Source organism: Diaporthe citri, assembly GCF_014595645.1.
Source record: "Diaporthe citri strain NFHF-8-4 chromosome Unknown scaffold_3, whole genome shotgun sequence".
NCBI lineage: Eukaryota > Fungi > Ascomycota > Sordariomycetes > Diaporthales > Diaporthaceae > Diaporthe > Diaporthe citri.
The window spans coordinates 982,182-993,423 of record NW_025064848.1 but is presented as its reverse complement, the minus strand read 5'-3'; the positions used below and the strand labels follow the sequence as shown (position 1 = coordinate 993,423).

Below are 11,242 nucleotides of genomic sequence, written 5' to 3'. Positions count from 1 at the left end.
AGAGCCTCAAAACCGGACCTGCATCAGGTCCCGGGACGTTCCCAGTCAGGCTGCAGTGCCACTTTCTCCGGCTCCGCCGAGTTGGTCGACGTGTGATGGGCTGTTGTACTCGGGCAGGAGGCCCGTCGATTGGATGCCCTATCCCTTCTGACACCCAGGAGATGTCGGTGCTGGATCCCGAGGTTCGCATGCCATCCGAAACCCCATTCCGTGGTGCCATCTTGGCATTGGATCGCCCTAGCCCAGCCCATAAAGGATGTTCGGGGCCGTCCTCTTGGGCAGGAGCTTGACCGTCTCGGCTTACCAGTTCTCAAGTTCCTGAATAATACGTGCGTCATACTATCATATTCTGTGCTGGGCACTCACTTTCTCTAGAACAGCCAGTCGCTCTTTTACTATTCCATTCCTTACGGTACAAATTAATTGTCAAGATGAAGGCCTCCATCGTTAGCGCATCTCTCTTCGCCGCGGCGGTCACCGCTCACGGCAACATCACCTTCCCTCCAGCGAGGCAGGCAGGTGCCGCCATGGCGGCCGTATGCGGACAGGCTGCCGTTGACACTATCAACTCGGACCCAACGATCCCTCTTGAGGACGTGACGGCCGGATCAACGCAATGTAAGTGAATACCGAGCTGTCATTCCCTAGAACCTCACGGACTGACGCGACCCAACCAGGCAACCTGGGCCTCTGCAGGGGCGCGCAGTTCGAGGACAACGCGGAGCAGGTGCAGCAGTTCGCCCCCGGCCAGGTCGTCGACATGGAGGCCATCATCCCGATCCCGCACGCGGGGCCGATGAACACGAGCATCGTCGACACGGCGACCAACACGGCCGTCGGGGCCCCGCTCATCTCGTTCGACGTCTACGCCGACGAGAACCTCGCCCAGCTCCCCGCCAACAACACCGCCTTCAGCGTCACCATGCCGACGGACCTCGCCCCGGGCCAGTGCGCCGTCGCGGGCGAGTGCGTGCTGCAGTGGTTCTGGTTCGGGACGAACGCGCAGCAGACGTATGAGTCTTGTGTTGACTTCGTCATGGTTCAGCAGTAGGGGCTGTGTCCTATGTGTGTGTGTGTGCTGTATGTCATGGGTTTGAAGCCGTCAGCGTTGGCTGAGGGCGGGAAAATGTCTACGAGACAGTGTACCAAGTTACGATTGAACGGCCACACTGGATATTCTTTTTCTATCAGAGTCATAATAGGTCAATGAGCCATTAGAATTTAATCAGGCAAAGGAAAAAACGGGACATTTACGAAGGTAGTTAATATTCAAAACATGGACTACTAAAACAATGACTACTCTGGCGAAAATTCTTAACACTGCAGTGGAAATGAATTTCGTGTGGTCCAACTTTAGAAGACTTTCATCGGAATGCTTCACCAAACCCACCATGCAGCTACGTGCAATGAGCCTGGCGAAGTCAGAGAATTTGCCTCTTGAGTTCTTCTGGGTCGGTTACCCGGAGGCTGTCGGGTGTCGGCGCCTGCCCGTTCGGATGCAAGCTTCGACAGTTGGCTCGGGCAAGCAGGTCTCCGTGCCTGTACTGACTCTCGACATCAGACGACAATGTTACAGCTACCTGTCTCAGCAAGTGTCTGCCGATCGGCCTCACCCGCTTCAACAGCCGGACTGGTGGTACTGCATGTCATTGGTGACACCCGCCAGCCCTTGTAAGGCCTAATCGCTCTGTGTCAGTCAATCCCGCGCGCATCTCAGGGCTTCGTCCCTTCACCTCTTCCCACTGACCACTCCGTGAAGTTTGAGCGGTTGTGATCGGGCGGTGTTCATCCCAATCGTGCTTCTTCTTTCGGATCTCTTGTCTTGGGACGAGCCTTTCAAAGCAAAATAACAGCAATAGTTCAAATACTACATCTGTTGGTGAGGTCCAGCAGTACTGATTGCATGTTGCGCCGTTGCTCAACCTTGCCTCTGCAACGGCCTTGGTTCACTCTTCATACGCATAATACATTGATTCTCTTGCTACACATTCTCCGGGCACATTCTCCGGGCACATGATCCTTGGGAGGGGAATGGTATATAGCGTCTTGGTGGAGGCGCTACACAAACATTCCATGGGCTTGTATACACTTGTTGCGAGTTTTTAACAATATGGCGTTCACTCGGCTGTATCCTGGAATTGAAATCAAAATCGAAATGTTAGATTCAAGCTGAGTGGCTCTATGGCTTGCCATTCTTTATAAGCACTATCATCGTATTGACCACGTTTAGGGAGTTAGCGTATGCCCACTTAGCTTCTATAATATGCCTACCTAGCTTTTAGCGTTGGCCCACTTAGTATAAGGAAATTAGCTGCATGCACTTTAAAATATAGGTATACCTTAGGAGCTAACTTTTTAAAATTATAGCTACTTTACTATTTACATAAAGCAAATATTTTAAGTATTTTATTTTAAATATATATTTATTATATATTAATTAATACTTTTTTAAGTTATTTCTTTATATTTATTAAGGCTAATTATTAAATTAAATTACTTAAAATTATTAATAAAAGTATTATTAATGTTGGCTAAGTTACGTATTGCAATACAACGTTTAGTTAGTATAGTGGTTGTTCATTATTAATTATGAAAGGAAGGAAGGCAAAAGGCCTAATTATGCTAGCTATTTTATATATAGCGCCAGGGCTGCTGCTTGCCGGGCATCCTAATGGGTTAAAGCTGCCTAATCCCAAACAGTCCTCTATATAAATAATACCCATTATTCCCATATTAGCAATCTCTATTTTATAAGTACATACCTTTTCTAAAAAGTATAAAAGAAAGAAAGGTATTAAGTTAAATTAAACTTAAGGTTAAAAGGCAATTAATTAATTATATATATAAGTTAAATTATAAGTATGCTATTATTTCGCTATGTTATATTATTATAAAAGGCAAGTATATAAAAAGGCCTAAGTTGTTATTAAAGGGTTGGAGGTTAATTAATTCATTAAAATATATAATTAATAAAAAGAGATTAATTAAGTATACATATATATTAAAACGTTCTAATTATATAAAGTTAAAAAGCTTAAAAGGTTGCAATTATTATATAAACGTTTTATTTATAATGCATTTTATGAATTTATGCTTTTATTACCTATAGCGCCTAGGTTAAATAAGGATTAAATTAAACTTTTAAACTGCTAATGTAATCATTTAATCTCTAGATAATTAGAATTTCCTATTTTAGCTTAGCCTAAGCTTTGCCATGCTTAATGCTATTTATTAAATAAAGAAATTAAGGAGTGTAATTAAAGAATGGGTTGGAATGAAGGTTAATAAGTTATAAAGATTAGTAAATAAGGTATTTAAATAAAGGGAAAGTAAAATATAAGATAAAGAATATTAATTAAGTTAATAAATAGCAATACTCTTAATTCTAGTATGCAAATATTAAACCGCGAAATTTAATTAAAGACGCCTATTAAACATAAGCTGGCAACTTAAATGCTTATAAAATAGTAATAACCCTTATTACCTAAACCCTTAATGCATAAGCACCATTATAAAAATCTTAAATATAAGGTTTGCCCTTAAAAGGGATATAATCTAAAGTTAGCTAACTATATCATACTATAAGGTAATTCATAGGTAATTAATAAATATAAACTAAACTTTTGCATTTTTGCTATGCATTACCTTTAATTAAAAAAGTTATCTTATTATCCCTTATCTTATTATTCCTTATTAAAAATCTTTAATAGTTTTTTTATTTTTATAATTATGCAACATGCATCCTTAAGTTAATCGCGTTAATATTAATATAATAACCCTATAATATATAGTATAATAATAACATTTAAAGTTATATTAACGCGGTTTGCTAATAAGTTATTAAATCATGCTTTAGCAATTTAGGTTTAAGCCTTAATATATTATAATTTTCCTAACTTTTTACTGCATTTAAATAATTACCTTATCTTCTTAGCCGCAATCCATATAGCCCTATATTTTAATTATAATATTATTTATATTTATAAAGCGCTAAAGAGTGCTATTAAGGGCACTCTTTATAAAAGCATTAGCTAGGTTGCAATCCCTAGCAATTTAATAAATCTTAAAAATTTTATGCTTTTTATATAACTATTAAAAAGCTATAACGTTAATTATAAAGCGCTTTTCTTTTATTATGCTAAGCTTAACTAAGCACTTATATAAGAAGTATAAGTTAATGCATACTATAAGAGAAATTATTATAATATTTAAATATATAGTGATTTAACGTAAAGTAGCTGCTAATATTATAGCTATATTAAAGCTGTTAACCATGCTATAAATCTTTAAAACTAAAACGCTTTAGGTTACTTTTTAGCACTTTATTAAAGATTAATAAATAATATTGCCTTTAATATTCCATTTAAAAGCCTATTAAATTTATATCTTATTTATAAATATAATAATAAAGCCAATTTATAAGCTAAGGTTTTTATTATTAATAAATAAGCCATTAATAAAGATTATTAATTTAGCTTAGGATAAATTTAAGGGTATATATTAAAGTCCCTGCTTTAGATTATTAGCTTGCTATTATAGTTAGCGATTTAGCTTATTACAATCTTTATAAGAAGGCTCCTAAATCTAAGCTGCTACTAATAAGTTAAACGCTACCTTAGGTTAATAAATAAAAGCAAGATATGCTTTTTATATATATTGCTTTATATATTATTAAGCATAATTATTAACTTTATTATTAATAAGCATAATCTTCTTATCTTAGCCCTTTTAATAAAGATATAAAGTGCCTTTATTAAAAATGCTTATAATTATGCCATTAAAGATAAGTAATTTATTAAGGGTAAGTATTTCTTTTAGCTTACATTAAATATTTATCTCCTTAATCTTTTATTCTTTTAGCTTTAAAAATATTAAAATATTAAGGGATAAAGTATTATTAATTTATATAGCAATAATAATAAAAATATTCTTTCCTTAATTTATAATTAAAAGGCATAGGTTATATGCTAAAATAATTATATCTAAATTATTATAATAAAACTTATAATAAGTTGCCTATTAATATATATTAAATTTAGCAATATTATAAAGTGGTTTAATAACTTATATAATAATTTTAAAAGGGTATTTATCTTAAATCTTAAGGGGTAAGTAATATAAAATAGGTTGCTTAAGTTTAAACTTTAATTAAAAATATGCTTAAGTAACATTTTAAAATTTTAATTAAAAGCCTTATGCTAAAAGGAATGGGGCTAAAGTAATTAAAAGCCTTTGGCTAGCTTTTTAAATAATTAAAGACTATATAAGGATATTATACTTATCCTTATTACTATATTTAGCAATAATAAGCTATAATTTCTTATATAACTTCTTAATTTTGCTTTTAATTTTATAAATAATACATAACTTAAAAAGCTAAATACCTTTATGCATTTTAAGATTAAAGCATTTAAAGTAAAAGATATTATTGCTAATTAACTTTATAATCTCCTTATAATTAAACTTTTTAAATAGATTACCTAGGATATTAATTATATTATTATATTAAAGCTTTAAAGAAAAATTATAATTCTTAACCTTTCGCTAAATAAGATATATTTCTTTTAGCTTATTCTTTAATCCCTTGGGTTGTTTATATTATTAAAGTTATAATAGTTTTAGTATTGCTAAGACTAGATTTAATTTAAATTAAATAAGCTTATTAAAAGCATTATTTAGGTTAAAAACTGGCTAAATATTATCTTTGCTATTTTTATTTTAATAATATAGCTAAATTAATATTAATTAAAAGATTATTAGGCCGTTTAAAAAGTTTAATATAAAATTATATTTATTAATGCTAAGCAACTTATATAGTCCTTACCAACTATGCTTTTCTCGCTATACTTATATGTTACTTTATAATAAAAAATTTAATACTTTTATAATATTTAGGCCGTTATAAGTATTTAAAGTTATATTAACTTATTATTTAGCATAAACCTTATATAACTCTTTTATAGCTTTTTAAATAACCGTTACTTTCTTAAGAATTAAGGGAGTTAATGTAAAGTTTTTTATAAGTCTTAAATATGCATTAAAAACAAGAAGTATTAAAATAATACCATTAAGGCTAACTATATTATTTATTACCTTAATAGCCATTTATAAGATGGCTTCCTTAGTATAAGTCCTTAAGAGTTTAGCATAAAGAATATTAAAAGCTTATTAAAGTAAAGCATAATACCTCTTAACCTTACTAATAAATTAATATACCTTTATTAATATTTACTTATAAGTAATACTTATAATTTATGCAATGCTTTAAAATTTTGCTAAGGCAAAGTTGGTTTTAGCGTTATAAATAATATAATTAAAAGGTTTTATATAAGTATTTATTTAGCACTGCTAAATAGCCTCCCATATATCCTTTATAAAAAAAAAGATAAAAAATTACTTGGCTTGAAAAGAGGTTATTAAATTAATAACTTGCAAAATAAGTAAATTAAGTAAATATATAATATCCATAATAATCTTATAATTAAAATTAACATTATCTTAAAAGTTAAACTTAAAATATTATAATGCCGCAGAATAAAGTTAATAATAATAATAAAATTTAGAAATTACTTTTAAAATAAAAGGATTAATATTACCATAACTAGCATTAATAAAGAGGTGCAAAAAACGGTTAATTAAAGGGTATTTAAACCTATGATAAAGTTGCCAAAGCTTTATTTTTATTAAGAACATTGCTAATATATTATCGCTTCCTATATTAAGGAAAATCCATAAATATCCTTACTTTTAGGTAACTAAGAAAGTCTTCTTTAAGTAATCATCTTTTTATTAAACCACCTTATTAATAATATTCCAAAGAAAGAAAAAGTTCTTATTTATATCCTAAATATAAAGAAGGAAGGGAATAAGCTTATTTATAATATAAAATATTAATAATCTTATTAAAATGTTAACTTATATTATATTAAGTAACTTAATAAATAAGCCTAAGTTAAATTATATTTATACTTCGCTAGCTTATATAATATTTAAGTATATAGAAAACACTTAACATTATAAAGCTTAAAATTACTTATATTTAATTATTAAAAATATTATTATACCTATATTTAGCATAATGCCTTAATATTACTAATAAAAGTATTAATCTTAAATAATAAATATCTTTATTATTAAGTAGTCTTTAAAGTTAATGCAAATATTAAAGCCGCCTATGCCATTAAAAAAGTTATAAAGGAAGGCTTAGTTTATTAAAAAGATATAATAAGTATGCCCCTTTTTACTATTATTAATAGCCAAAGTTATTATAATGCCGGCAACTTTAAAGTTAAAACCTTTAAAGCTAATAAGGAATGTATTAAACTTATTATTATTAACTTATTATTTAGTATCCTTATATATATAAATATATATAACTTTAACATATTATTAATCTTTAAGTAAGTAATTTATTAATCAACATCCCTTTTTATAGCATATAAAATACTTTTTCTTTTTGCATTATATATCGTTATTATTACCTTTATCAAGCTAATATTCGTTATTATAGCTACCTTTATAAGGTCCTTCATTATAGCCGCTGCCTTTAAATTAATAAGGCTGGCTTAAGCAAAAGTTAAATTAAAAGCCATTACCCTTAAAAGGAGGTTAAGGATACCTTAAGCATTAATTATTATTATTATACCGCTTATTAAGATAATATTACTCTTTAATATTTATAATAGCTAAATTATTATTATTTTAATTATTATAACTATTAATATAGCCTTATTTATAAGCTTATTAATTATCTTTTATAATTATATATTATAATATAAGGTTTTAAGCCTTTAATGCCTTAATATATTATCGCAAGATAAAGTAGAATTGCTTAATATCTATTAGCGCTGTTAAGATAATATAGTAAAATTTAAGAATCCCTTATACCGCTCGCAAAATTATATCTTATAAAGAGCCATCCCTATAAATAATATACTTAAATGCTTTATAATAAAGCCGCATTTTATTAATAAGCATTTAAAGAATATTTATATAACTCTTATTTAAATTTTTTTATTAAAAAGTAAAGAAAGTTAAAGTATTTTAATTTATAAAATAGTTATAATAATTATTATTTATATTAAAGCAATTCTTAAGTTTCTTATATACTTAAGTAAATAAATCCTTTTAATTAATAACTTAAATATAATATATTTTTATTAATCCCTTAAATATATATAAAAGAGCTGCCTTAAATTATTAAGGCTAAATTTATAAATTACCATAAGCCTTATAAAAAAGGAGGATCTTATTATTAAGAATATTATATAATTCTTTAATAAATATCTTATCTTTATAATAATATTTACTTAAATTAGCTATTATATTTAAATTAAGTAAAAAGTTTTTTATCTTTATTAAAAATAAAAGGATGTAATAATTATATGCTATATAAAAGTTATTAGCTAAAGGAAGGTTGCCGCCTTCCCTTAATAAATTAAGAAATCCCAAAGGGCTACCATTACCTTTGCTATTATTACTAAGTAGGCCAAGCAATTTAAATAGTTTAAAATTAAGAGAATTATTATTAATAAATAATTCCTTATCTTTTATTAATATATAATTAAAGTTAGGAATAATATAAATATTTAAATTATAATTCTAAATTTAATCAATCTTAAATATAATGTAATATTCTTACTTTTAATTTATTAGCCATTTAAGATAGTTTAGTGCTTTAAGGATATATATAAGTTCCCTTAAAGTATTTATTCCTTAAGTATAAATGCCCTTAACTTAAAGAATCTTTTTAATAATGCATAGCAAGTTTTTATTAATTTGCATAAATATTAGCTTAATTTAGCCATAAAAGTCCTTAATAAATGCCTTATATACCTTATTACTTAATATATATACTATAGCTTAAATTTAACCCTAAATATAAATATTTAAGTATTATTTGCTGCTAAAAGATTTTAAGGGATTTATTTATATTAAGGGATTAAATATCTTAATAATGCTTTTAAGTATAGAAATATAGTTTATTATAATTAATATTAATAAACCATTTTGGCTAATAGTATTGCTTATTATATTTACCATTTTATTATTTTAATAAAGTGATAATAAGGGTGTATTTAATTTAAGAAAGAAAGTAATAGGAAGGGAAAATGGATAATATTAAGGGAAAATAAAGAAGTTAAGAATTACTTTTATAACTTAGCCATTAAAAGATAAATTAATTCCTTTCTTTATATTTATTTATATAATGGGATATAAGTAAATATATTATTAATAAAAATAAATATTAATTTAATTCTTTTAATTATGGCTATTAAATTTAAAAATCGTTATTAAGGTTATTTAAGGCGTAATGAATGCGCGTATATTAAGGGTAGGGGAGTTTGCCGTAATTTCTTGCTATAATAACTACCTCTTTATATATTGGGTATTATTATTATTATAAACTATGCTATATAGATTTGCAATGTTAATAATGTTGATTAGTATAATTGAAAGATTATCTCTTTAGGCCTTGCTAATTTATAGTTGCCCTTGCAATTATTAATTAATGTTGGCTAAGTTATGTATTGCAATATAACGTTTAGTTAATATAGTGGTTGTTTATTATTAACTATGAAAGGAAGGAAAGCAAAAGGCCTAACTATATTAGCTATTTTATATGCAACGCTAAGGCTGCTGCCTATTGGGCATCCTAACGGGTTAAAGCTACCTAGTCCCAAACAGTCCTTTATACAAACAATACCCATTATTCCCACAATTAAGATAATAAATTATTTTATTTATATAAAGTATAAAGATAAATAGGCTTTATTATTAATATTGCTAATAATTATTAAGTAAGTAAAAACCTTATTTAGTATTAATAGGTAAATACCGGCAAGCTAAATTATATAATATCCTTCTTAATTAAGAAAGGGTAGTAAAGATTTATTTATAAAGCAGTAAAATTCTTTCCCTAAGGATATTTAAACCTTTAATTTTTTACCTTTTTTTTATTTCTTTTCTTTTCTTTATACTTTTTGTTCTTTATTTTAATTTTATAAGTATATAAATTAAGTTGCATTAATTAATGCTAATTACTTAAAAATTAAGAAAGTATAAAATAATAATATAAGCCTTAAGATAATAAAAGTTATGGTTATAAAGCTTAAAGGTTAAAAGATAATATTATATTTAAGTTATTACTTAAAAAATATTATACTTAATAAGCTAGCTAAGGATTTTAATATAAAATTATTAATGCCTTTAAACTAAGGCTATATAAATATTAAGATTAATAGTTATAATAGTAATATAAGCCGTAGTAATAATATAAGCTATGGTTAAAGTAATATTATAGCTCTTAATTTGCTTAATAAATAGCCTTAAGGAAAGAGCAAGTTAGCTGCTTAATTATCCCTTAAGGCTGATAAGTTTAAGCCTATGCCCTCTTTAAAAGCTCCTAAGAAACTAATTAAGATATTAAAATTTAAGAAACTAGCTTAATTAGCCAGTGCCTTAAATAGTAAATTAATTAAGGGTAATAGCATCTTGTAATTTAAAGCATTTTATAATAATAATAACCTTTTTATTATTACAGCTTTATTAAGCCTATTTAAATACCTTAAGGTCCTTATTAAGAAGATAAAGGTTAATCTTATTAAGGAAAAGGTTTAATTAATAAAGTATAATTTACCCTTAAATTATAGTTTTTTATTTATTTATAAGATTAAAAATAAAGATAATAAGGTAATTTACTTAATTTAATGGGATTTTAAAGATAATGCTATGGAATTTATTAAACTTAAGCCTTAAATACTTTTAAATATAAATATCACATGAAATTAAGGATAAATTAAAAAGCAATATTACTAAGTTATGCTTTTTTACCCTTTAATAGCTATTAAAATAAATGCTATAAAACTTAATAAGATTTTTAGCCTTAAGATTATAAAGCATATTTATAAGCACTAAATAATAATAAATAAGGCAAAGTAAAAACAATGCTTAGCTAATTTAATTCTTAAGTTAGCATTAATTAATATAAATTTAAGATTATTAAATAAAATAACTTTAAGTTTTCCTTATTAATATTTATTATTATTTATTTAACCTTATATTAAATAATTAACATTAATTAATATAACTTTTATTATAATAATTTATATTAATTAATGCTAACTCTTATTTTAACTTTCCTTCCTTTCCTTAAAAATTTATATAAGTTATTATGCTTATATACTTATATTAATTAATATTAACTTTATATTAACTTCCCTTAATATTTACTATATAAGCT

General features: G+C 27.5%; 2 protein-coding genes across 2 annotated transcripts; both read left to right on the top strand.

The window, feature by feature from the left end:
* Positions 1–431: 431 nt before the first annotated feature.
* Positions 432–1,051, top strand: INS49_007877 (uncharacterized protein; the record flags this gene model as incomplete). The annotated part of the gene is made up of 2 exons (XM_043168623.1): positions 432–618; positions 678–1,051. The coding sequence occupies 2 exons, from the start codon at positions 432–434 to the stop codon at positions 1,049–1,051; spliced, it is 561 nt and encodes a 186-aa protein (XP_043026303.1).
* Positions 1,052–1,391: 340 nt separating this feature from the next.
* Positions 1,392–3,864, top strand: INS49_007876 (uncharacterized protein; the record flags this gene model as incomplete). Its single annotated transcript, XM_043168622.1, has 2 exons — positions 1,392–1,671; positions 3,857–3,864. The coding sequence occupies 2 exons, from the start codon at positions 1,392–1,394 to the stop codon at positions 3,862–3,864; spliced, it is 288 nt and encodes a 95-aa protein (XP_043026302.1).
* Positions 3,865–11,242: the final 7,378 nt, after the last annotated feature.